Raw genomic sequence first — 27,227 nt, forward strand, 5'->3', positions numbered from 1 at the left:
AGATTGTGATCAATCAAATAAACTTTCCTGCTTATGTTTGTGTAACAGATGAGACGACATTTACCCATGATGAAGTGAATTTCCATAATATGCATATGACGTCATCTTCGTTATTTTAAATGGAACACCCTGTATATTATTTTAATTTTGGATTCTATGTCAATTTTTAGGTGAACTTTCATAAAGGTTTCCTATTCTAAAAGTTAACCGTTTTTGATATATTTAATTTTTTTCAAGAAAAATTAAAAAATCATTGCTTAACTTAAAAAGATGTGTATTTTACAATAATAAAGTTAGAGCTATAAAATTTATAGGGGACATAACTAAAACTCTAAGCTTCGCTGCTATAATTTCAAAATGACTTAATTTCATACAGGGTGGTAGTAATGTAATGCCGAATTTAGTCAACTTTAAACCATCTTAACTTATTTTTTTTAATGGAACACCCTGTATATTTTTGCGCAACCTGATGAACAATTTTGGTCTCTTTCGAATGGTATAATGATTCCCTATAAGCTATTTTGTCTGTGATAAAACTATAATTTTAATGCACTAACAAAAACCCATTAGTTTTTCATGATTACTTATCTGAAGCAAGTTTTTTTATTGATCTTCTTCAGAACTGTTAGCAGACAATTCATTGTAGGATGTTGGAAAAGACCAATGCATTCTAAATTGTGAACTTTCGTTCACTTACATTACTTATTACTTCATTTTAACACAAACACAAACCCCATATTTGTCATTAAGTACACTAAAAGAGAGGATGTATGATGTTTAAGTTTCATATACAATGTAATTTTTTTTCAAAAAGTTCACTTTAGTTTAATGTGACTCTATTTTTCGTAGATCCTGTATATGGAATTGAAATACTGACAATACAGCTAAAATAGTGAATAAATAAAGTGATTCTGAAAAAGAAATTTAAACTTCTATTGTGGGAAGTGAGAAGACAAAGTCAGAAAACCAGTCTTTATAATTTATATCACCTGGAAAGAAACAGATTTGTTTGTGCTGCAATATTTTTAATTTCTGCATGGTATGCATTTCACTTTGTATAAAATCATATTCATTGACACGCTGATATTTGTCAGATTGACCTCTAAAAGAGATCCGCTTTATGTAGTCTAAAAAACATTTAGAGCAATAGGAAACATATCAAAGACTTTTCTTCCTGGAAAATTCTAATGAAACAGTTTTTCACATAAAAACTTATTTACTATTGCTTGAAATCATTATTTCGTCTATTAAAAAATTACCTAGTTTAAAAATAACTAAATATAATAATTTCTTGATCACCTGCGGTGCAAAATGTGTTGCAATTTTTCAGTTTTTTTTGGATTTTGTATTATTCACGTATTGTAGAAATTATCCTTACGTTAAGCTTCTTTATATTTCTGAGTTATATTGCACATCTGTTTAAAGAAAATCATGAAATAAAAGTCAATGTAAGATATTTTCATATATTTAAATAAGAATACTGTACAATAAGTTCATCATTCCTAATCGTTTACCATCCATGACCTCCCAAAGCGAGTCCGTGACCTCCGAGACCACCCCAAGCACCATGTCCAAGACCGGTCAAGGGAGCGGCAGCAGCCCATGGGGCGGCACCCCATGGAGCGGCACCCCATGAGGCGGCAAGAGGGGCGGCGTGAGCAGCGACGAGTCCATGTCCAGCTGGTCCGGTGGGTCCAATGGGACCCGCACCAGTGACGATTCCAGATGGTCCAGCGGCACCAGCTCCGGTCACCGTGCCGGATGGTCCGGAAGCTCCGTATCCGGTGACGATTCCGGAGGGTCCAACTGGGCTAAGAGCGTGGGGGTTGACTCCTCCCCAGATGAGTCCGTGACCTGAAGGAGCGGCGGATGCGGAGACGGCCAGGATGGCGAAGGTGGCGGCGATCTGAAACATTGTTTTGGTTATTTTTTTTTAACCCCATATCATAAAATTGTATCTTTTTTTCAAAAATAAATATAAGTGAACTGTTAAATATTTCGAGCGCTAAGTAACGAAATAATTGTTTTATTTATTTTTATGTTGCGAAGTACCTATTGATTTTGTCATTAAGAATGGAGAGTTATTCTCTGCATCAAACAATATTTTTCATAAAACTATTTCAAAATGTTGTGAAATTTGGTGAAACAGGAAATCTAAATGTATCAAAATGGAAGAATGATATAGAAGAGAAGATAAGTAAAGGTTATGTGGCTATCAATAAAAGTCTTGATATACTCAGAGGAAATTTGTTGTTTCAGACGAATTTCATATTATATTATATCGAAGATGTCCTACTTCGGGCACCAAGTTTATTAAAAATTGTATGATTATTCCACATACTGTCGAAAATGTACACATGTTTGAAGGTGGTCGAAGTTTCTAATTCAGCATTGATATTATTCGATAATTCATGGAAAAATGATTTGCAATAAAGCTGAACCACAGCATTATTAGGAACCTAGTTTTTGCAATTTTAGAACAAATAAATTGATTGCTATGAGTTTTAAAACTTGTTCAACTAAAATAAATTAATTAAAAAAAATAAATATATGTAAAGCAATTGACTAAATTAAATTAATAAATAATAGCTGCATAATAATGATTTTTTTTGTTCTAGGACAAATAAAGTATTTTGAAGTATTTAGTTAACTAATTTTTGTTACAAGAAAGCTTTGTTGAAGAAATAATATCGTTTTTCAAAAACTAATTTTATAGATCATTTTAAATGTTTGTAGTAATATATTTATAGAGACCCAAATAATTTGAGTTGTAGAGATATACAAGGTTGTAGATATTACTTAATTGTTTATCTAGGTAATCAAACATTTTATTTTTATACAATTTTTTTTTAAGAATTTGTACTTACAACTTTATTTTCTTTTAAAAAATTTGCTAACAATTATTTAATCCAAACCGAAATAAAAACAACAGGTTTCCTTATAAAGAAGAAAGGGTAAATATTTAGGATTTCTAGCCTACTATTTTTTAGAACCATTTAAAAATTTCCAGGTACCTAGTTTGAAAGAATTTTTATATTTTTAACTACAATCCATTACATCCAAATATAGAAAGTGTTAGGTACTCCTAACCCTTAGATTTATTAAAAATATAAAAAAGTACACAAATAATGATGTCAACTGAAAGCATATACAATAATTAAAATGAATTTCGTCTTAATTAAAAAAAGAATTAACATATTATTGAGGTACTTGTTGAGTGATGTAAAAAAGAATTCATATAGATCAGATTCTGCATAATATTTTATAGTATTTATATGTTTTTTGTCTTACCAAAGCGTTCATTTTGTTGTTAGTTCCTTAGATTGCACAGTGAACTGATACAGTTTTGAACACGAACTGAGCTATATATAGTCAGATACAATGCAATGGACCTTCATATCTCGTCAAATCTGAGCATATAAATTTTGGTGAAATGTAGGTACACTCCTGAAAATGGTACTGGGAGTATGTAAATTTTTTGAACGTTACATCACTGCGTCAACAGTGTATTGACAAAAGGAAACAACTGTTCACACACATTTTTTTTTGGTTGAATGTTTAAAAAAATGGTGTGTTCGTGACAAAGGCTTTTCTATGTTTTAGGACAGCATATGTTTTACATCCACAGTAAGATGTGTATTTAAATTTATTAGGAAAATTTGTCTCAGTGGTTCACATATTGTAATACTACAAGTTTTTTGAAAACAATTATTTTTTTCGCGAAAATGTGACATTTTTTGCTAGAGCTTTCAAAACTTCTGCTGTAACAATGCAACACAAGATAAAATGACACAAACTTGTTATCTGATATAAAAAAATTGTTTTGGAATCTGAATATTTCTGTTTGTTTTAAAATAAATAATGTTTCTAGTTCATAGTGTCCATTAGTAGGATAGTAGGAACAATATGTTAGAAAATAAGGTAACATATATCATACAAAACAACGCTTGAGCAAACTGTTTTTCGGAATAATTTGATACTGACAGTTTCATTTGTTTTCCTTAACAAAGTAGTATAGAATAATATTGTAATACAGGGAATGTAACTGTTCCATTGAGGAATACTAGAGGGTTAACTAAATATTGGCAACAAAGTAGATGACAAGAGATGAAGGATGAATATAAATACTGAAAATATTTACTATAAGTTCTGTAAACCAAGTAGCAATCAATCAGTTTGTATTATGACTTGGGATAGAAATACGTATCTGTTCCCTCATTTACTTTAAATATATCCGTTATACAGTGTTTTGTCTCTCTGTATTTTAAAAATAAAAGCCGATAGGCTCCTGGTTTATAGAAAAACGAAATCCAATTTTTTGATGTTCTATCGGTTCCTAAATTTATGTCATCTGTTTTCAAAACACCCTGTACTAAAAATAAGTCTCTGAAGTGACATAAATATTTAATCGATGATGAACCAGCTATTCTTGTGAAATATATTCTTAGAAAATGTAATTTTTTTAGTTGCCCATTTTTTATAATGAATTTATGTGATTTGTCTGAGCTGGAAATATGAAACTTCTTAATTACAATCGTTTTCATTACTCAAATAATATATATAAAAACCGATTAAGAAATTGTGTTACCAAATTTTCAAAAGTTGAGAAAAGTATGACAAAAAATCAAACGCGCAATGATAGAAAATAGTACTCGATTGCTCTGACAATAAGGTAAGTAGAAACTTAAATATATTTCACATAGCTTTTATAGGCCAATCATTAGAGGTTTTGTTTGTGACGAAAATACTAGTAGTAAATATAAAAGTCAGTCTGTATATACAGGATGTCCGGGAAAATGTGGAAAATCTCTCGGGCGCAGATAGAACACGAAAAAATAAGATGATAAGTTCCTATAAAATTTTTTCGTACAGGAGATATGTGCCCCTGACGGACGCAGCTGGAAATCGTTTTTTCTTAAATAACTTTTAAAGTACTTAATATAATTTAATAAAAATTTTATGTGATGGACACTAGTAAGAACGTCTTAAAATAGCGTTCTTGAGACATATTTAGCTTTTTTAGTTTTTAGGGGTGAGCTAAGCTTTACAACTTAATGCCTAAATTTTTAACACCCTGTATGATAGACTTTAAAATAATAATTCTGGGTAGCTTCAACCTTAGACTAAAAAAAAGGTACTCTTGTTTATTGTCGATAAAATGAACCGTTTACGAGAAAAAGAATAATAAACGAATTTATGTTTTATTTTTAATAAAAAGGGCCATGATTTCTATTTTTTTTTTCTCTACAACAAAGTGCGATACGAAAGTCATTCAAAAAACAGGAAAGTTTCATTTTAATGTTTTATCCGAAAAAATACAAAATTAAAAAAAACGCAGTGGTGTCCCACTACACCAATTGTTTGAGTGTCCCACAGGAAAAAATCCAGAGGCGTTAGATCGGGAGATCGAGGAGGCCAGGCCATTATAGCATTCAGATTGCTTCGTTAGTTTAGGTTTAAAAGCAAAAAACTAAAAAAATGCGTTTTTTGCACAAAAATGTTTATAAAAAATTAATTAATGGTAAATTGGAATAGGAAACATATAAGCATATACAGGGTGTCCCGAAATTAATGGGACACAGAGCAAGGGTAGATTCCTTACATCAAAATAATGCGATTAAGCCAAACTTATCTTGGTCTATAGCTATTTTGATGTAAGGAATCTACTCTTGCTCTGTGTCTCATTATGTTCGGGACACCCTGTATACGTATATTTTACAGACTGTCTTTTATATGATGGCACAGTCCGTTTGTTACTAGTATTTTGTCACAAAATCAGTGACTTAATGCTCTGTTGATTGGCCTATTATTCCTATATCCTGTACGATAAGGGGGGAAAACAGGGTGTGGTATTTCCATCAGACCACTATGTAAATATACAGGGTGTCACGAAGAATTTTACATACTTCTACATTAAGGGGAAGATCAAATGTCCATTAAAAAGTATGTAATCCCTTTCTCTATTAATATACAGGGTCATTTGCAGATTTAGGTCAAAAATTCTTTTCGATACAACATTTGAAAGGTTTGTTTTTAAATTTTTTTGAGAAACTATGTACTGCTGGCTGATATTCGACTGACAAACATTCACAAATTCCAGAACCGGTCCCAAAAAAATTAATTAGAAGAGTCTTTAAAAAAAATCACCTTCTCTGCTATTTTTTTTAATGTATCTGGAAACCTATGTGTGACTTTTGTCACACTTTTATCGAATTTTTTACAAGTAATCAATTCTTTGACTATACGAAAATCAACAACACATTTAACAATTCGATAAGAAAAATGTATAAGGACAGCTGGGGTTCATTTTGAAAACCTGTTGTAACTTCTAATAACTTCTCTGTTTTTTTTTTGGTTTCTGAATTCGTCCTGCTTTTGGTAGTTTTAGTTTTTAATTTTATTTTACAATTTTTCTTATTGTACACAAATCTATTTGATCAATTCAAAAATGCATGAGAGAATTTAAAATAAATACGGATTCGATTTCTTTAATAACAAAAAATTAAAAATTATTAAAGACTGTAAAGTAAGTAAAGTAATTAAAGTAACTAATTGCAATTAAAAGTTTTTGCTTTCATATTTAGTGATTTTTTGTATACCTTCAGTATATTGATTCGGAGATCATGTAAAATTATTATTTTTTTACTAAACGATAAAGTCACTTTTCTTAACATTCGTATTTAAACGTTGTAGGAAATAAAAAACATACATACAACAAATTTTAATATATTTAAATTAAAATGCTGTACAAAAATTCTTTGTTCGGAATCATTCACCAACCATGAGCACCCAAAGCGATTCCATGACCACCAAGACCCCATGCGCCATGTCCGAGAGCTGCTACTGGAACAGCAGCAGCCCAAGGAGCGGCAGCGGCCCAAGGAGCAGCATGAGCAATCAGAGGAGCGGCACCTACAACACCGTGTCCAGCTGGTCCAGTGGGTCCGATGGGTCCTGCACCGGTGACGATTCCAGAAGGTCCAGCGGCACCAGCTCCGGTCACCACGCCGGATGGTCCAGAAACTCCGTGTCCGGTCACGATTCCAGAAGGTCCAACTGGGCTAAGGGCGTGGGGGTTGACGCCTCCCCAGAGAAGGCCATGACCTGAAGGAGTGGCGGATGCAGAGACGGCCAAAAAGGCGAAGGTGATTGCAATCTACAAGAAAAATGACATTGTTTAATATTTCTTAAAAATGTTCGAAGATTGTGCAGATATTGTTGAGGCGTTAACTAGGGTTTGGTAAAAGTAATTCTACATAACTCTCATATTTTTAACATTGTCTTGTGTATTAAATTTAGACGTCGAAAGGTGTGTTATAGATTGGGATCTAAATGTGTGTACAAGAAAATAACATTGCCATGCATTTACCATTGAACAAAATTATTTAACAATTTTTTTAAATCTAGTTGAAGAGCAATAAAGTTTAATTTATCAAAAAGGAAGTACCTATACCAAGAATTGTACTGTATATATTTTTTTGTCTTACCAAACCGTTCATGTTTTCTGTTTTGTTGGTTACTCAGGTCAGGTATACAGCGAACTGATGCAGGTTGGTTCGTTGAAATGATTTATATATAGGTGCAACTGTTAGACCTTCGCAGTTATTAATAATTAAGTATATTGTTATGACATATATGTATTTTGGTGAAATGATTCTTCCAAAAAGTGTTTCAGGGGTATGTAAATTTTGATATAATTACGTCATGTTGCTGAACATTAGGCGGAGTGAAATTTTTCCTATTTCCGTGTTTGAAAAATATATTAGGAAGTTTTGTTTCACTAAATTATTTTTTTTATGTACCTATTATTACGTGTATACGGATAATAATTTGCAATGTCTACATGCTATTTACTGACACGGTTTTGAACCAGTAAGAAGCTTTAGTTGTTGCAATTAAATTTTTGTGCCAAATAAAAGAGAATAAAACAGATTAAGAAAAAAATTGAATCAAACTTTTATAACTAGTGCTATACTCAAAATCAAAGCAAGTCAAAATTGCTTCCGCATTTTTTCTATTTTAACTAGTATTAGGATCATATATTGATAAATATTTTTCAAGAATTTGTAGACAGAACCATGGATATGTGCCTTTTTATTTTAACTCAAGTTTATTATGAATGTTCACTTCATGAGTATCGTTCCTTTTTCAGGAATATTGTAAAAATGTAATAAAAATAGAAGTTTTTTTATTAAAAAACATGAACTTGGTTACGGTACGAGAAAATAGGTACGCCCTGTATATTGTACCTACCTTCTATAGTTCTTATAAGAAAACAGCGATAATTTTTTAAATAAGCTGTGAAATAGTAGATAGATAAAAATACCTCAAAAATCTTTAAAAAAATAAGTACATAGTTTTTCGTTACATACTTATCGGAAACTTAAAAAATAATAGAGTAACTTGTATTAGATTCAAATTGAAAAATGTTTTTTAAGAATTTACATGAAGGAAATGAAAAACCAGATCTTGTTTTAGCTGAAATTAATAAGAAATGTAGGCCTCGTAAATACGTTGTAGGGTAACATATAATATGTTTCCTTTTGTAGAAATAATCTAAAAATTGTACCTTCCCATTTAAAAGCATGAAGTTGATAACCTTACGAGACAACTGGGAAGCTCTGTATATTCTACTTAATTCAACTTTTATAATTCTGGGAAGAAAGCACCGTTAATTCATTAATTTTACTTCAGATCTTCAGTTGCTATAAAATATGTCCATATGCTGAGATAGCATCAAAAAGTACTAAACTGGATGAAAATGGTTACACAATGCAACAAAATTTGTCAAGGTAGCTTCAAAATTAATCAAATTTATTTAAATCAGCTGTAAAATAGTACATTAAAATAGATAAAAATACTTTAATTAAAAATATATTAAAAAACGGAAAAATACATCAAAATAGTGTGAGAAATAAAAATAAAAAACATAGAAATACCCCTTAAACTTCAAAATATATTGGAACAGTTGGAAAAATTTTGAATACCTACCTTCAAATTGTGGAAATACAGAGTGATTAATTAATAATGGGAAAACCGAAAGCTGTAGATACTACACGTGAAATGATGACCATTGGCGCAAACATGCTTTATCCGAAAGTTGATAGTTTCGGAAATACAGGGTGTTGAAAGTTAAAATTTTAAATCGTTTTTTTGCTATTATCCTAAAAATATATAGGTTAGGAACTTGAAAATTTGTGAAACAATTTTTTTAAGCGATAAATAAGATGCGTGTTGCACAGCGTTGCTCATAGAGGGCGCCACTTACGACCAGTTTTACCGAAAATTTAGTTAATAACTTTTTACCTTGTATGTCTAATATGAAGCTTGATTCAAAACCTGAAAGAGCAATCACTTTTCCATTAATTATGTACTCTTGTATCATTCAGTATCTGGATCCGTTTTCGAGAAAAATCGATTTAACGAATGCTACGTTTTGATAATACGAGAAATTAAAAGCGAAACAAACAGTTTCCTTATGTTATTACAACAATAAAACAAATGAAATACGTAATAATGATTTAAAGTAATTGTTCGAAGAATCCTCCGTTGACATTTACACATTTTACACAACGTTTCCTGAGAGATCTTCGAGTTTGAAACAACATTGGGATTGCGTCTGACTTCGTTGGAAGCGATTTGTATTCTTTGCCACAACTCTTCACGCGAACCAACAGATTATTTGTACACTATATCTTTCATTCGAGACCAAATAGAAAAATCAAGAGGATTGAAGTCCGGACTTCTGGGTGGCCAAGCTTCCACGTCTTGAAGAAGTTCCATTATTTAAGAGGAGACACGACGGAGCTCCACCGCATTTTTCTCGGCCAGTGCGTGCATATTTAAATGCAGTTTTTCCAAATAGCTGGATTGGCCATGTAAGCATTTTTCCCATTGTTAAATGAATCACCATGTATTTCAACAGGTCAAAGTTCATCGACGGAAGGTGAAAGGTTAATGATCCCGGGGCCAAAGGTGAATGGTCGGAAGTCAAAGTCAATTAATTTTAATGATGTTCATTGACCTTTCAGCTTTGGTCATTGGGGTTTAGAAGTGTTTTGAAATATTTTCGGTTATTTTGAGGTTTTTGTTAGTTTAAACTAAGTTTTGAGTCAATTCAATGATTTCTTAAGCTATGTTAATATATAATTTTGAAGTTTCTTGCAGGTTAAATTCGAATCGATGTAGTTTGATGTATTGTGTACCTGTTTCTATCGGTTTATTATGAAAAAAATATTCTTAAATATGTGCAGATTCCAGGGTAAGCCATCCCTATTTTAATTTTTTATATCTCAAGATTTATTCGAAATTTGTTCATCAGGAAAGTTCTCTATGTGGGCCTAGCAATTAATTGTTCCAAAAAAAAAACAGTATAGCTCTCACGCTCCATTATCAAAATAATTTAATTTTCGCGAACCGACACTAATTTTTTAAAACTTTTATTTATTATTTCGTTTTATTTCGTGTTTTTATACATTTCGGAATATCCTAAAGCTATTTTATGGTTTTTCGAGGTATTTAGTAGTAGCATTTATATAATTTCAAAGTTTTTAAGATATTTTTCATCATTTAGTCAATTTTGAGGTATTTCCAGGTGTTTCAAACGATTGTGACAAGGTTTCAAAATAATTTCCAATGCACTTTGGGGCGTTTCAAACATTTCTTAATCTTTTTGTAAACTTTACGTAATTTTTCTGAAAGGGACAAAGAAAAGCAAAAAATTGTGTAGGAAATTTTCATATATTTAAATTACTGTACAAAAGTTCTCAGTTCTCGACCATTCACCAACCATGAGCACCCAAACCGAGTCCATGACCACCAAGACCCCAAGCACCATGTCCAAGAGCGGCTACTGGAGCAGCGGCAGCCCATGGAGCGGCAGCGGCCCATGAAGCACCGTGAACAACGGGGGCGGCAGCAATGAGAGGAGCAGCAGCTACAACACCGTGTCCAGCTGGTCCAGTGGGTCCGATAGGTCCAGCACCAGTGACGATTCCAGAAGGTCCAGCGGCGCCAGCTCCGGTCACCACGCCGGATGGTCCAGAAGCTCCGTGTCCGGTGACGATTCCAGAAGGTCCGATTGGGCTAAGGGCGTGGGGGTTGATTCCTCCCCAGACGAGGCCATGACCTGAGGGAGCGGCGGATGCGGAGACGGCCAAGAAGGCGAAGGTGATTGCGATCTGGAAGAAAAATAAACTTTGTTAACATATTGTTTGAAAATGTTTAAAGGTCGATCATGCAGATAATGTAGAGGCGTTAACTATAAAAATTTTTAAATAATGTTATATTTAATAAAAGTAATTCTACACAACTCACATTTTTTTAACATCATCCTGTGTATTAAATTTAGACAACGAAAGGAATGTTAAAGATTAGGATCTAACTTTGTATATTGAAAACAATATTACTTTGAGTGAGTAAACAAAATAATAATTTTTTTTTGCTCTAGTTTTACTGTAATAAATTCTGACTTATACAAACAGGAACAGCCACAAAGTGTTGTATTGTGCTTGAAGATTTGTGTACAACATTTTGTCTTACCAAAGCATTCATGTTGTCGATTTGTTTGTTGCTTTAGGTCGGTGTACAGCGAACTGATGCAGTTTCGTTGGTTGAAATGATTTATATATTGGTGGTAACTGTTAGACCTTCGTAATTGTTCGTAACATGTTTAGGTGAAATGATATTCTTCCGAAATGTGTTTCAGGGGTACGCAAACTTTAATATAATTACGTCATCCTGCAGAACATTGGACAGAGTGATATTTTTCGTATTTCCGTGTTTGAAAAATATATTAGGCAATTTTGTCTTTGTTTCTGCCAAATAATTTTTTATGTATTATTACGTATAAGCATAATAGTTTACAATGTCTACCTATTTTTTAGTAACATCGTTTCAGTAAAAAGTAATAAAATAATGTTTAAATTCGTAATTTTACATTGGCCATTTTGTACCAATAACACAGCGTAGGTAAAACGCAAATGAAAAAAAAAGCACAATCGATCTTTTTCATTTAACAAAGATACACTGAGCAATGGTTCTATTACACGTTTATCAAAATTATTTATGCTGATTTAAAAAAAAATAATAACTAGTATTAGATTCAAATTGAAGTACGGTAAATTTATTAACAGTAGGAAAAAATTAGGACGTCATGTATATTCTGCCTGATTTTGATTCTGCAATATTGGGAAGAGATCAAAATATGTCCAATGACATCTAAACACTTTTAGAAAGCATTAAAATGAATCAAAACGGTTTCAGAAGACAACAAAATACATCAGAATTGCGATAGATATACGTCCCCAATGTCTAAAAATTCTAATTACACAGTCCCACAAAAAAAAACCGAATTAAAACCTTATATTCGTGATTGGCGGCTTTGAAAACCACCGAGGAACAAGTTTCAGCCATAATCTTCAAATTTTGAATGCTTTTTCGATTTTTGCATCCGCTATATTGGATCCGCCATCTTTTATTCAGGAATTTTCGTATTGTGACTTCAGATTCGTAATCAGCGAACCCAAAAACCTGCGTAGCAAAATTCAGGCAGAAATATTTAATAGAAAAATGTGTGACTTAAAGGGGTAAGTCGGACCGGTTTGTAAGTGGTTTCCAACCCTCTGAGGGATAAGTTATATTATATTTTTTTGGAATGTTGTCTACCAACCTACATTCATATATTTGGTGGAATAAAATAAATATAAATTGTTTTGCACAACATTCGTTATTTGATCTTAGGCTTGCAATTAACCCCCTTGTAGGGGTGGGTGTGGATTTAATTTGCATACATTTCTTTCTGATGCTCAAAATATTATTTTAAAATTGTTGCTTTTCATTATAACCTTATTCTTACTATTTCACCCTACTTTAGGGGACATTTTTGCGTTTTACTAAGAAATGTCTTGGTAGATCGGTTTTTGGGCTGCTAATTCGGATTAAGCATAAAAAATACACAAGATCTATGTACTCACATACTTACTTATTGTTAGTGTCCTTAAAAAATAAAATAAATTGTTGGAAAAACTTTGAGTACCTGCAATTTCTAGAAATATTCCTCCAGATCAATGCTCCAAAGCCAAAGTGAATTATATTAGCCCCACCCCCCGATAATTGACGTAATCTGATGTTATTTTGATATATGTTCAAGGTATTTTAATCTATTTTCTGTATCATATTTTCTTTTTCACAGAGGACTTGAAGAATTCAAATTTGGTACACGTTTGGTATTGGAAAAAGAAGCAATGAAAATCATCTTCAAACATTTTATTGACGGTAATGGTGGTATACTAGGGAATATGTGATGCCCTCAATTTGTAAACTTTTCCCTGTCTACGGCTATTTTAAGGAAATAGACTGCATTTCTGAAACATTCAGCGACTTCATACAAAAAATGTCAACCTCACTGATCTGAAATAATATTACCTTTTGCTGAATGAGCTTATGCAGAGCAAGAAAGATATTTTGTAACAATCGATTCATCTCCTTAAAGAAACAAAAAAGTTCATATGAAATAGTTTTTAACTCTTGCGTTTCCCAGATGCATGAATATGATATATGAAACTTCTTTCTATTTCGGAGTAGCAGATGGAATCTTGTTTTTCGTTCTAAATCTAGCAATTTTAAGAGAAATTGACAAGAGGCATTTTTTATGTGAAATAGGCAGATAACCAGAAATTCTCGTTCACATATATCAAATTTGAGTCAGACTCTCTATGTCGGCTGATATTAATGAGAAACAATTTTAAATATAAAGAGCAATAAAAAATAATTATAACACTTTGTCATGAAACAATTTCTAAGAGTTCTATGATCCCTAAAACAATGAAAGATATAGTTTCTTGTGAATGATTCAAGAACCATTGGATATACAAACTTCAAATTTGATACGGTATAGTCCTTCATCGTAACCACATACATATAAAATTTGAATAATAAAATGTATGCATTCTGAAGCTACTTGAAACTACTTTGTTCTCTTATAAGTCCATTTTGATTCATTTCAATGCTTCCTGAATCCGTTTGACGACATATCTTACAGTATTTAGATGTATGTAGGATTCTGAACTGATACCATGAAGTTTGGTGTACTGATGCACTTTGAAACTGGAACTAGTATTATGCGTTCCAACGTTGTAGCTTTTACATATTTCATAGCACCGTAAAGTTGATTTGAAGTATTTCGCTTTATTCCAATGTATGTTTACATATTTTGTAGTATCATAAAGTTGTTTATATATAAACTTTTCTAGGCATTCCGAAGAATTTAGAAGAGTTTCAAAATTTTTCGCTTATTTCCGTAAGAGCGCTTAGGGAGGCGTAAGAAAAAAAATATGTATTTAAATTTTTATATATTAAAAATACTGTACAAAAGTTCTCTGTTCTCTATAAACTACCAACCATGGGCACCCAACGCGAGTCCATGACCACCAAGACCACCACGCCGGATGGTCCAGAAGCTCCGTGTCCGGTGACTACTCCAGAAGGTCCGACTGGGCTAAGGGCACCGGTGACGATTCCAGAAGGTCCAGCGGCGCCAGCTCCGGTCACCACGCCGGATGGTCCAGAAGCTCCGTGTCCGGTGACTACTCCAGAAGGTCCGACTGGGCTAAGGGCGTGGGGGTTGATTCCTCCCCAGACGAGGCCATGACCTGAGGGAGCGGCGGATGCGGAGACGGCCAAGAAGGCGAAAGTGGCGGCGACCTGTAGGCAAAATAAACATAGTTTCGGATTTTTTTCTGAAAAAGAGAGAGATATTTTTCCCGGAACGTCGAGAAATGTGTCGCTTTGTGAATCTGAAAAAATTAATAGAGAAAGTTGTGTGGGCATCATTTTTTTAGTTGTTTTCTCAGTATTCATAATATTAATAATGATTATTTAACTTTCTCAACTACTAATATAATTATTAGTTTGAATTTGTCAAATTTACTGATATGAAAATTTTCGTGTTGTACGACTTTTTTTCTTACCAATGCGTTCATGTTGTTGATTTTGTTGGTTCTTTGGATCGGTTTACAGAGAACTGATACGATTTTGGACGGCTGACTGGACTATATATAGGCAAATGAAGTAACAAATACGAGACCTTCGCAGTTATCCGCATCAGTCAAGTATGTATTTTTGGTAAAATGATACTATCTTGGAGAGGGTATTTGGGGATATGTAAACTTTTGTAGCATTACGTCAGCACGTTGTTTGAATCGAAGAAATTGTCACTTGTATGAAAAATGTGTTCTATACAGTGTGCAAAACAATGTGTCAAAAATAGCAAAGTGTATCCTCGTTTTCGAGATACATAGATAAGGGGTGTTTGTAGTTTAGTATTTAAAAAAATGTTATACTCTTAATATTTCTATGGAAGTATTTTTACTATTCCTGTATAGAGGGTGTTAAAAAATGTGTACTTAAAAGAGTTTAAAAGCGAAAGAAAATCGAAAAAATAGGAACAAAGTTATATGTTTAGAAACGTTTCGCTTTCGAGATACAAAAATCATTTTAAAAAAACAGACTAATAAAAAGCCATATGTTCTAGTATTTTTTCTCTTTTTATCTGACTTTTACTTTACGTTATTTTACAGAGACAGTCTGTGTATAATGAANAGCCAGAGGCGGTGGCGGCGGCAGCCAAGATGGTCTTTTAAAAAATACTCTGAAAATTTCTATGGAAGAATTTTTACTATTCTTGTATACAGAGTGTTAAAAGAATGTATGCTTATAAGATTTTAAAAGCGAAAGAAAATCGAAGAAATTAGAAAAAAATTATATACGTCTAGAAAAGTTTCGCTTTCGAGATACATAAAATCATTTTAAAAACAGACTAATAAAAAGCCATATGTTCTAGTACTTTTCTCAAAAGAATTACCTGACTTTTACTTTATGTTATTTTACAGAGACAGTCTCTGTATAATGAATATACAAAAAGGCGAGTAAAAAAAATTAAAAATCATTTTAGAAAGTAATAAAAAAATTATATGAACATATGTTCGGAAACATTCCATTTTCAAGATATAAGGTGTGGAAATTTGTGTAAAAATAATATGTTTTTATATCTTTCAAACGGATAGACCAAATCAATTGGGTTGACTGTTTTTGATGGTTGTCAGTCTATTCTTAATTTTCTTCATAATTGACATAAACCTATAATATGCTACAGGCACTTTTTTTTAATACCTCAGTGTTTGTATAAAAATAAATCCATTTGAGTATTGAGATGTTTTATTTTGTCCATGATCGCTACATTCAATTCCACACAAGTTAGCGTGGTTTTAGATTCTGTAAACTCTCTTTTAAAATAAATTCATAATTAGTGTTAAATGTTAGGTGCACTTTGATTATCGTTTGCATGTGTTGTAAATTGTTTAATAATATATAAATAATAATATTGTACACCAATACAGAATCGTTTTATGTGTGGACGTGCCTATGGCAATGGACTTGACGCTCGTCGTCTGTACCTTAATCGTACAGTTCCTTTTGTTTTAATATTCACTAGACTTCACCAGAGGCTCCAGAATAGTGGAAAATATACTATAACTCTATTGACACTGGAAGATCTGTATTCAAAATTACTGAAAGGGAAAGTCATTATGTGGTTTTAGTAATTTCTGATAAAAAATAAAGGTAGTTCAGTTACGGTTGCAATCACATACAGAAAAATTTCGTAACCACAACATTATCACTTTTTCAACTGTGATTGATTGCAAAAAAACTAAAGGGTCTTTTACTTATAAAAATAGGCAATCCGTTTTTTATTAAAGCCTACCATTAATGGCGAAATCTGTTTGTGGTAATTTAGAGCAAAACCATAAAATAATAATAGTCATGTCCCATATTTCCTGCACTATTTTAATAATTAAATGTGGAATCTGCATAGGAATTGGCTGCAACAGTAGTTCATGGTAAATATTTCCGGAAAGTATTGTTATTTAGTTATTTATTTAAGAATAAGTATTTACTTAGATACTGTAACATTTTTCAATAAGTAAAATTTATGTAAAGAAAGTTGTGATTAAATGTCGTAACGATGAAATTTTTCAAAATGAATGGAAATTTATCAAAAATATGCTCATAAATAGTCAGTATCCTGTGAATATTGTTGACAGAGTTTTTAAGAATACTAAAAGTAGAACTAATTATGTAAGATAACAAAGAAAAATTATATACACCATAGGAAGGCTATATACTCTTGCAGTATCAGAAAAAATAAGGTGAATGGGCTCGTCTTACCCAGTTTCTACGAACTAACACAAATGTTGTCTTGCTTCACCATAACACAAATGCTTCGCCATAACACAAATGTCCTGCTTCACCATAAATTAATAAGATATCCATCGACTCCCGAATTGCTATACGGATAAACCATTTTTGATATTTGAAAAACTAATGTAAACACTATCGCAAAAACGTAAATACTAACATCGGATTTCAGTATTCGGAATCGCCTGGGGCTTCGTTGAGAGAGAGAGAGCATTGCGCACATCGTACAACATTAAAGACTACAGTATTCCAACGATGTAAAGGTTGAAAATACTATAACTTCAATATTTGGAAAATTTTAGAAAACTCTTGGGAAAACGGTCATAAGTGTGGTTCTGCCACACCATTAAAAGAAAATTAAGAGAGAAAGATACTATTTTGCTGATGATGAAATATGGGTATCAAATTACTGAGAAGAACGACAATAGAATAAACAACATATGATATCTTTAGTTATGGAAGCAGATAAAAAACAAGCAAATTTAAATTATCAAATTTTAACAAAACAGAAAACATTACTATAATTTTTCGAAACGTTGAAGTGAAAAAGCGAAGAAAAAACATCGAATTATATTCTATCTATACATACGGGGTGTTAATGATAAGTTTTGCTAAACTTTAATGACGTATTCTACCGATGAAAATAATCAACTTTTGCTCTATACAAATTTTTGGCAAAACTTGATTATTTTCATCGGTAGAATACGCCATCATTAACACTCTGTATACAGGGTGTCCCAGAATAACGTGTACAGCGGAAGACCACAGATTCGTGGATTCAAAATAGGCTAATTCACCTAATCCAAAATTGCTTCGTTTGGCCGCTAACGCGAAAATTTTTTGAATTTTGTAAATAACTCGAAAACGTATTATTCGAATTTGATTATTTTTGGGGTGTGGACTTTTTTGCTTTCAATATACATATTTTGGTGTTATACAGAGTGTTTTTTAAAACTGACAAAATTGATGTATGGTGAGAATATCCGTTCATATAACTTTTCCTCTTTCGGCAATAATGACAACAATTTTTTATTTGATAGGTGATACCATTTGGTAGACCCTTGTAGAATTTTGATTAAATGAGCGGTTTGGGTACAACAAAATATTTTTTAAATGTATACATTATCTTGCCGCTCATGTTACATTACTTAACAAGTGCTAGTAAGCTCTGATTTTGTAGGTTTCAGTTTGGTCTTGTTTAGGATAGCATTATTATTGGCCCTGTTATTCTACCCAGTAGACTGAGTGTGGATTTTATTTAGAATTTTTGCATCAATCTGTGGCCTTCCGTTGTACACGTTATTCTGGGACACCCTGTAGAAGAGAATTTCTTTTATAGTAGAAAATTTTTCTCTCTGTTAATCCTGAATTAGTTACATTTTTAAAAAGTTAGGCTGCTTTTGGTTTAATTTTACCTTTATTTTAATTAATAGGAGGCCACGAAGTAAAATAAAAAATGAAAGTATAGAAAGATACTGTTTTTTATTTAAATTATAATACTATACAGGTTCAAGCTTCTCCAACATTTACCAACCATGCCCATGAGCGCCCAAGGCGAGTCCATGTCCTCCCAAAGCGAGTCCATGACCTCCCAAACCTAGTCCATGACCACCAAGACCCCATGCACCATGTCCAAGTCCAGCAGCAGCCCATGGGGCAGCTGCGAGAGGAGCAGCCACCAAACCGTGTCCATAGCCGTATCCGTGACCGTGTCCAGCTGGTCCAGTGGGTCCGATTGGTCCAGCTCCAGTAACGATTCCAGAAGGTCCAGCGGCACCAGCTCCAGTCACCACGCCGGATGGTCCAGAAGCTCCATGTCCGGTGACGATTCCAGAAGGTCCAACTGGGCTAAGGGCGTGGGGGTTTACTACAGCGACATGTCCTGCGGCGTGGCCGAGGCCAAGACCTAGACCGTGGATAGAGCCAGAGGCGGTGGCGGCGGCAGCCAAGATGGTGAAAGCGGCAAGGATCTGAGGAATTATGGCGATATTAATACTGAAATTTGTATAAATAAAGAAAGCAATTTTATGTTGAGGTTGAAAACACTTTTCGAACTAAATGACTGATCTGTGGTTAAGATACAAAGACAAATATTTTGCAAGGTAACAATAAAGGTGAATAGATTACATTTTTAACTCGTAGCAAATCTTATGTGGTCACAGATCGTTAATTCCACGTTTACAATGTTTTAGAATGATAACCTCTGACATATAAAGTATAGAAAAAGATTGTACGTAGGTATATTAAAATATATTGGAGTGCAAAACTTGTTTTTGTATAGTAAAAGTAGTCGCAACTGTGATATTGATAAACCAATTTATATTTAATTTGTTTATGACCGATACAATGACAATTGGTATATTTATAAACTCTTAAGAAGCAAGTTGAAATGTTTGTGTGCTATGAATTCTTTATTACTTACCAAGGCGTTCATTTTGTTTATTTTGTTGGTTCCTTAGAGCTCTGGAGGGAACTGATACAGTTTTGTACGCTCCACTTATCTATATATAGGCAGTCGTTAGACCTTCAGAATTAGTAACAATTAAATATAGATTTTTGGTGAAATAATATTCTCGTAGAAAGGATTTCTTTCATAATTTAATAAATTGTTAACATTTTTTTCCTCGAATGTAGATTTTTAATTTAATAAATATACTCATAGAGAAAAGGAATGGTATTGCTTTCTTCAGCTTTTAGTTGTTTACTTCGATTTTCTATACAGGGTGGTACTCGAGTTCTAATAATAAAACATGTAACTTTTAAATTTTTTTAAGGAAAGAAAAAAATCTTCTAACAACTTAAGTTTTAAACCGATCAATTTGTGAAATACGTAGTATTAAAGTTTTTAAAATTAAGTGAAAATAAAAACTGACTGACTGTATACAATTCGAACAGTTGTGGTAATATTGGGAAGAGATATTAACTCCAGAATTTGGATGCTTTGAAAATTCTATAAATCTGTGTGATGTGTAATTGTTTTCCAAATAAAAAATATATTTTATAACTAAAACAAGTCAATTTGTAGTTACTTTTTTAGTTTAAAATTAAACACACAATTAAATAAATAAAAAATAGTTGGAAAATCTTTGTTTTCACAAAAAAATCACAAAAATTTCTTGCTACAAACGCAATTTTTAATGCAATGTGATATTTATAAAAATACGGAGAAGTTTATACTTTGCTCTGCTCGGAAAATTCAAAGTTTCCACGCCAATAATTTTTTTATTTTCATGTATACACAAATGTTATCAAAATAAACAAACATATACACATGTATATTATAAATATCCCTGTTTTTAAAATTCAAAGTATTATGGTTTAAAAGAATATACAGGGTGTCGCGCTTAAATGTGATACAAGCCTGTAGCTTTCTTTATTTTTTGACCTATTTCAAAAATTTTGTTTTAGAATGTAGGATAAAAAAACTCTACCTAACTGTAATGCTGCTGTTTTCACGAAAGTAATATACAGCCAACTAGGACGCGTTTTTTGACGTCAAAACAGCTAATTGATATTAGCGATTTTTCTTCCAAAAAAGAGATTACGTATTCTCATCCCTTAAAATATCTTATCACCAAGTTTCATCAAATTCGATACATCTTCAGACGAGCACTATTTGGCCGTGTATTGCTTTAATAAAAAACAGCAATATCACACTTAGATAGAGTTTTTTTAGCCCACATTCCAAAATAAAAATTTTTGAAATCGACCAAAAGATAAAGAAGGGCGACACCCTGTATATTGTTTTANGAGGGTGTTAAAAAATGTGTACTTAAAAGAGTTTAAAAGCGAAAGAAAATCGAAAAAATAGGAACAAAGTTATATGTTTAGAAACGTTTCGCTTTCGAGATACAAAAATCATTTTAAAAAAACAGACTAATAAAAAGCCATATGTTCTAGTATTTTTTCTCTTTTTATCTGACTTTTACTTTACGTTATTTTACAGAGACAGTCTGTGTATAATGAATATACGAAGCATTAAAAAGATGTGTAAAAAAAAATTGAAAATCATTTTAAAAAGTAATACAAAATTATAAGAACATATGTTCGGAAACATTCATTTTCGAGATATAAGCCGTGAAATTTTTTTTTAAAATAATGTGTTTTTATATATTTCAAATTGCTTGACCAAATTAATTGGGTTGGCTGTAGCGTTTTTGATGGTTGTCAGAGTTGTTTTGTGATTTTAAAGATATATGGGGTGGCATTTTTTTGTTTTATCGTTTTCAAGCTACAATGCTATTCTGAATTTGAAAAATTGACATTACCTTATAATATGCTACATGTACTTTTTTGAAATACTTTAGTGTTTGTATAAATATATAAATAAATCCATTTGAATAATGAGATGTTAGAATTTTATCTATGGCAATGGACTTGACGCTCGTCATCAGTACGCTGAGGCTTACCTTAATTGTACAGTTCATTATGCTTTAATATTCACTAAACGTCACTAGAGGCTCCAGAATAGTGGAAAATGTACTAATAACTCTATTGACATTGGAAGTTCTCTAGGAGACTCTCATTATCTAGTTTCAGTTATTTTTGTAAAAAAGGTAATTCACTTACTGTTGCAATATTGAAAAATATCGTAACAAACTTGGCACTGTTTCAACAGTGACTGATTGTAAAAAAAACAAAAGGGTCTTTTACTTATAAAAAAGACAATCCATTTTTTTATTAAAACCTACCATTAATGCCGATAACTGTATGTGGTAAATTAGAGGAACACCATAAAATAATATTAGTCATGTCCCATATTTGAGAGAAAAGTGGTTTTGCAAGACCTTCTTGATGCTGTTACATAGTTACTTTTTCGGACTATAGAAAATTTTTTTCTGGAAAACTGTTAAAGATAAGTATGGACAACATTACATCAGTCGAAAGGACATTCACCCATGACAATTAATATGGGTCATTCCATTTCATTAAAAAAAAAAAAAATTTCAATTCGTAAGATTATTAAAAGTAGGTCTCAGTATTTCCGAGTCTGAATAACGTACACGTTTTGCTCACATATGGCAAGATAGAGTAATTTATGCCAAAACGAACTGTGAAAACTGCAGGTACATTTAATAAACTCTACCTAATATTAACCAAGGAATTCTAAAACGCAATAATATAGGGTAGTATAGGGTGTTTCATTTAAAATAACAAAATTATGTATAAATATATTTTCTTTACTTGGCCCACATGATTTCAGGCAATCACCCTTTTATAAATTTTACAGTTGCAGACTTACAGAAGAATCCCTTTTAGGAGGAGTACCCTGTATATAAGAGATTTTTTTTATAGTAGTAAATTTTTTTCTCTCTGTTATTCCTGAATTAGTTTCCTTTTTAAATGTTAGGCAGCTTTTGATTTAATTTTGCCTTTATTTTAATTAATAGGAGGCCACGAAGTAAAATAAAAAATGAAAGTATAGAAAGATACTGTTTTTTATTTAAATTATAATACTATACAGGTTCAACTTTCTCCAACAGTTACCATCCATGCCCATGAGCGCCCAAGGCGAGTCCATGACCTCCCAAAGCGAGTCCATGACCTCCCAAACCGAGTCCATGACCTCCCAAACCGAGTCCATGACCACCAAGACCCCATGCACCATGTCCAAGTCCAGCAGCAGCCCATGGGGCAGCTGAGAGAGGAGCAGCGGCTACAACGGGAGCAGCCACCAAACCGTGTCCATAGCCGTATCCGTGACCATGTCCAGCTGGTCCAGTGGGTCCAATTGGTCCAGCTCCAGTGACGATTCCAGAAGGTCCAGCGGCACCAGCTCCGGTCACCACGCCGGATGGTCCAGAAGCTCCATGTCCGGTGACGATTCCAGAAGGTCCTACTGGGCTAAGGGCGTGGGGGTTTACTACACCTACGGCGTGACCGAGACCAAGACCTAAACCGTGGATGGAGCCGGAGGCGGTGGCGGCGGCGGCCAAGATGGTGAAAGCGGCAAGGATCTGAGGAATTATGGCGATATTAATACTGAAATTTGTATAAATAAAGAAAGCAATTTTATGTTGAGGTTGAAAACACTTTTCGAACTAAATGACTGATCTGTGGTTAAGATACAAAGACAAATATTTTGCAAGGTAGCAATAAATGTACATTTTTAACTCGTAGCAAAGCTTATGTGGTCACAGATCGTTAATTCCACGTTTACAATGTTTTAGAATGATAACCTCTGACATATAAAGTATAGAAAAAGATTGTACGTAGGTATATTAAAATATATTGGAGTGCAAAACTTGTTTTTGTATAGTAAAAGTAGTCGCAACTGTGATATTGATAAACCAATTTATATTTAATTTGTTTATGACCGATACAATGACAATTTGTATATTTATAAACTCTTAAGAAGCAAGTTGAAATGTTTGTGTGCTATGAATTCTTTATTACTTACCAAGGCGTTCATTTTGTTTATTTTGTTGGTTCCTTAGAGCTCTGGAGGGAACTGATACAGTTTTGTACGCTCCACTTATCTATATATAGGCAGTCGTTAGACCTTCAGAATTAGTAACAATTAAATATAGATTTTTGGTGAAATAATATTCTCGTAGAAAGGATTTCTTTCATAATTTAATAAATTGTTAACATTTTTTTCCTCGAATGTAGATTTTTAATTTAATAAATATACTCATAGNATTATTACTTCTGTAATCTTATATTTTAATTTTATTGTTTGACAATGCACTTCATGAATTTAAAATATCCTAATCAGTGGCCACAGAGAGAGAGATAAATCCTCCAAAAAATGTCCAAAGTTCTGATCTTTTATTAGTAAATTCAGGGGTGCCTCAAGGGTCGTACTTAGGTCCATATGTAATTAACATGTATGTTAATAATACAACTAAATATTTTCTGACGACGTAACATTTTTTCATTCTGTGAATAATACTCATGATGCCGTGTTATAAGAATATTTATATACTTAAGAAAATGCGGTGATGAAAACAGCTTATACAGGGTGTTTGTAAATAAGTGCGAAATATTTTAGGGGGTGGTTGCCTAAATTATCTTGTGAAAAAAGTTCATATAAACGTAGATCGAAATATGCTTCGTTTCCGAGATACAAAGATTTCAAATTTTATTTTTTTATTTATTTTTAAAAATTTTTTTTCAATTTTTTGCGTTTTTTTTTTCTCGGTCCACGGGCTTGGAAAAATTTTTTACACAAAAATCATGATATGGACTTGATAGCCTGTTCATTCAGCTTTAATTTCTNTTGTAGTTACTTTTTTAGTTTAAAATTAAACACACAATTACATAAATCGAAAATTGTTGGAAAATCTTTGTTTTCACAAAAAAATCACATAAATTTTTTGTTACAAACGCAATTTTTAATGCAATGTGATATTTATAAAAATACGGAGAAGTTTATACTTTGCTCTGCTCGGAACATTCAAAGTTTCCACGCCAATAATTTTTTTATTTTCATGTATACACAAATGTTATCAAAATAAACAAACATATACACATGTATATTATAAATATCCTTGTTTTTAAAATACAAAGTATTACGGTTTAGAAGAATATACAGGGTGTCGCGCTTAAATGTGATACAAGCCTGTAGCTTTCTTTATTTTTTGACCTATTTCAAAAATTTTGTTTTAGAATGTAGGATAAAAAAACTCTACCTAACTGTAATGCTGCTGTTTTCACGAAAGCAATATACAGCCAACTAGGACGCGTTTTTTGACGTCAAAACAGCTAATTGGTATTAGCGATTTTTCTTCCAAAAAAGAGATTACGTATTCTCATTCAACATCCCTTAAAATGTCTTATCACCAAGTTTCATCAAATTCGATACATCTTCAGACGAGCACTATTTGGCCGTGTATTGCTTTAATAAAAAACAGCAGTATCACACTTAGATAGAGTTATTTTTAGCCCACATTCCAAAATAAAAAATTTTGAAATCGACCAAAAGATAAAGAAGTTAGAGACTTGTATCACATTTTAGCGCGACACTCTGTATATTGTTTAATTAATACTTCTATAATCTTATATCTTAATTTTATTATTTGACGATGTGACTGGCACCTCATGAATTTAAAATATCCTAATCAGTGACCACAGAGAGACATAATATCCTCCAAAAAATGTCTAAAGTTCTGATCTTTTATTAGTAACTTCAGGAGTGCCTCAAGGGTCGTATTTAGGTCCTTATGTATTTAACATGTATGTTAATAATTAGAGAGCGGACAATGTGTGACTTTAACCCAAGAATAGGTCAAATTTTGTTAGAGATGTATACGCGTTCAAAAATATATTGTGTATAAACTATGCAAAATATAATTATTATGTATAGCAAATATATCGTATTATCCTCGCGAAGATTTGTACCCTTTATTTAAAATCCATAAATCATGTGAACAGGTTAAATAACGAGAAAATAATTAAGTTAATTTAGTTCTAAAGAAATGAAATGACACTCGCGCCCATCTCTAGTCCATCCGTCGACATCAGTTGCGTTTATCGAATTCCTATTGGTCAGAATTCAAACTGCATCCCTGTTATGAATGGAGTGTGAGTTGGACTATTCTATCATGTGCGTCGCCTGAGGGTATTCGTTACATTGACTCCTAATTTCCAATTAAAAGAACGACACTATTTTTAACCGAACTTTATTTAATAAATATGTAGTATACAATTTCTGATTTTCTAAATATTTTATAACGCCTAAAAATGTATGTACCGTGGAATTTTCGTGAATTATCACGTAAAAATCCGATGCATATCCGACACGCCACTGCGTCATGGATAATGTATCTAGGTTTATGAATGACATATCTATGTTCAAGGTTAAAGACACAAATTGTCCGCTCTCTGATCATCACACATTTATTAGAAACAAAAATCAAATAGTAACACACTTTTCGTGGGCAAATCATACTTTACTGAAAGTAACAAATGTTAGATCTGCGTATTATTTTTGACAGCAGGATGTTCTTTGATTGTCACTATTGACGGATGGTGAAAATTAAAATAGTTATATTTTGATAATGAAGCATGGGACACATACCGTTTAAAGGAGATGATTTCTACACATAGAGAACTTTTATGACGAACGGAATTTGAGAAATAAAAAATTAAAATAAGGCTGCCCACTTTGATATTTCGAAAAGGATTGCACGTATTTGTGAAAAATGTTTTGTTTTTTTTTTTGTAATAAACTGATAGTTGCAAACCAGCTCTTTTTTCATTTTTGGCAAAATTATTTTTTTTTGTAGCTATACTAGTTAAATTTTAATTTGGTACTTGTTATTCTTCAAACTTATCAGTGTTGTAACAATTCGTATCTATCTGTTGATTAAGATGATTCGAGATCCAGGTACGGCAACTCCTAATTTAACTTTTTATTTCGCAAATTCGGTTCGAGATTTTTTTCACCATGAAGGTCCTTTTTTGGACCTAGTAATCATCCCTTAAAAAATGGTTCCTTGTTTTTCTATTAAAATATGACACCACTAATAAAATGTTTGTTTTCTTATGCAAACATTGTATAGAATTTAAAAATGTAAATTTTATTTTATTTATACCATACGCTCACAGTTTCTGAAGTTATGGTTATTGCTATTTTTCTGCTTCAATATATTCTTTGGATAAAGCTCATGAAAAATATTTCTGTAATTTAAACTATTTTTAGGTATTCTTTTGTATAATTATATTATATTTGTATTTTTTCTTTTTTCTCTCTTATATTTGCTTATTAATGTGTTAATTTCTTGTAAATGCTTTTTCAAAACTGGCACTAAAGTGTTATTTTTTAATAAGTGTTGAATCTTCTAAATTAAACCAATTCTTTGTGTTTATAACATATTTGTTTTACAATTAGTCAGTTTTTCTCAATACTAATTTAGATACGATTTTATATACATCCAAAAATTAGCCAAGCACAATACAAGAAATTTCATAGGGTGTGCCTCATTTAAAACAAGAAGGTTAAGTGTGGATATGATAGACAGTTCATG

The 27,227-nt window shown here is 32.2% G+C and overlaps 6 protein-coding genes across 6 annotated transcripts; all 6 read right to left on the reverse strand.

Annotated features, from left to right (window-relative positions):
• Window positions 1-1,449: 1,449 nt before the first annotated feature.
• LOC108905321 (collagen alpha-1(I) chain-like) lies at window positions 1,450-3,368 on the reverse strand. Its single transcript, XM_018708135.1, has 2 exons — window positions 3,292-3,368; window positions 1,450-1,906 (listed from the first exon to the last, which is right to left on the reverse strand). Exons 1-2 carry the CDS (start codon window positions 3,301-3,303, stop codon window positions 1,511-1,513), a joined length of 408 nt encoding a protein of 135 aa, XP_018563651.1. The 5' UTR covers window positions 3,304-3,368; the 3' UTR covers window positions 1,450-1,510.
• Window positions 3,369-6,710: 3,342 nt separating this feature from the next.
• On the reverse strand, window positions 6,711-7,538 carry LOC108905285 (collagen alpha-2(I) chain-like). The gene is made up of 2 exons (XM_018708090.1): window positions 7,488-7,538; window positions 6,711-7,156 (listed from the first exon to the last, which is right to left on the reverse strand). The coding sequence occupies exons 1-2, from the start codon at window positions 7,497-7,499 to the stop codon at window positions 6,773-6,775; spliced, it is 396 nt and encodes a 131-aa protein (XP_018563606.1). The 5' UTR covers window positions 7,500-7,538; the 3' UTR covers window positions 6,711-6,772.
• Window positions 7,539-10,721: 3,183 nt separating this feature from the next.
• LOC108905275 (spidroin-2-like) lies at window positions 10,722-11,599 on the reverse strand. Its single transcript, XM_018708079.1, has 2 exons — window positions 11,542-11,599; window positions 10,722-11,180 (listed from the first exon to the last, which is right to left on the reverse strand). Exons 1-2 carry the CDS (start codon window positions 11,551-11,553, stop codon window positions 10,782-10,784), a joined length of 411 nt encoding a protein of 136 aa, XP_018563595.1. The 5' UTR covers window positions 11,554-11,599; the 3' UTR covers window positions 10,722-10,781.
• Window positions 11,600-14,385: 2,786 nt separating this feature from the next.
• On the reverse strand, window positions 14,386-15,008 carry LOC108905108 (embryogenic cell protein 40-like). The gene is made up of 2 exons (XM_018707891.1): window positions 14,970-15,008; window positions 14,386-14,703 (listed from the first exon to the last, which is right to left on the reverse strand). Exons 1-2 carry the CDS (start codon window positions 14,979-14,981, stop codon window positions 14,386-14,388), a joined length of 330 nt encoding a protein of 109 aa, XP_018563407.1. The 5' UTR covers window positions 14,982-15,008.
• A 3,711-nt stretch (window positions 15,009-18,719) lies between these two features.
• On the reverse strand, window positions 18,720-19,736 carry LOC111693186 (putative glycine-rich cell wall structural protein 1). The gene is made up of 2 exons (XM_023457395.1): window positions 19,679-19,736; window positions 18,720-19,226 (listed from the first exon to the last, which is right to left on the reverse strand). The coding sequence occupies exons 1-2, from the start codon at window positions 19,688-19,690 to the stop codon at window positions 18,783-18,785; spliced, it is 456 nt and encodes a 151-aa protein (XP_023313163.1). The 5' UTR covers window positions 19,691-19,736; the 3' UTR covers window positions 18,720-18,782.
• A 2,987-nt stretch (window positions 19,737-22,723) lies between these two features.
• Window positions 22,724-23,721, reverse strand: LOC108905326 (cuticle protein 64-like). The gene is made up of 2 exons (XM_018708148.2): window positions 23,657-23,721; window positions 22,724-23,213 (listed from the first exon to the last, which is right to left on the reverse strand). Exons 1-2 carry the CDS (start codon window positions 23,666-23,668, stop codon window positions 22,740-22,742), a joined length of 486 nt encoding a protein of 161 aa, XP_018563664.2. The 5' UTR covers window positions 23,669-23,721; the 3' UTR covers window positions 22,724-22,739.
• Window positions 23,722-27,227: the final 3,506 nt, after the last annotated feature.

This window comes from Anoplophora glabripennis, unplaced genomic scaffold (assembly GCF_000390285.2).
Source record: "Anoplophora glabripennis isolate ALB-LARVAE unplaced genomic scaffold, Agla_2.0 scaffold15, whole genome shotgun sequence".
Classification (NCBI taxonomy): Eukaryota; Metazoa; Arthropoda; class Insecta; order Coleoptera; family Cerambycidae; genus Anoplophora; species Anoplophora glabripennis.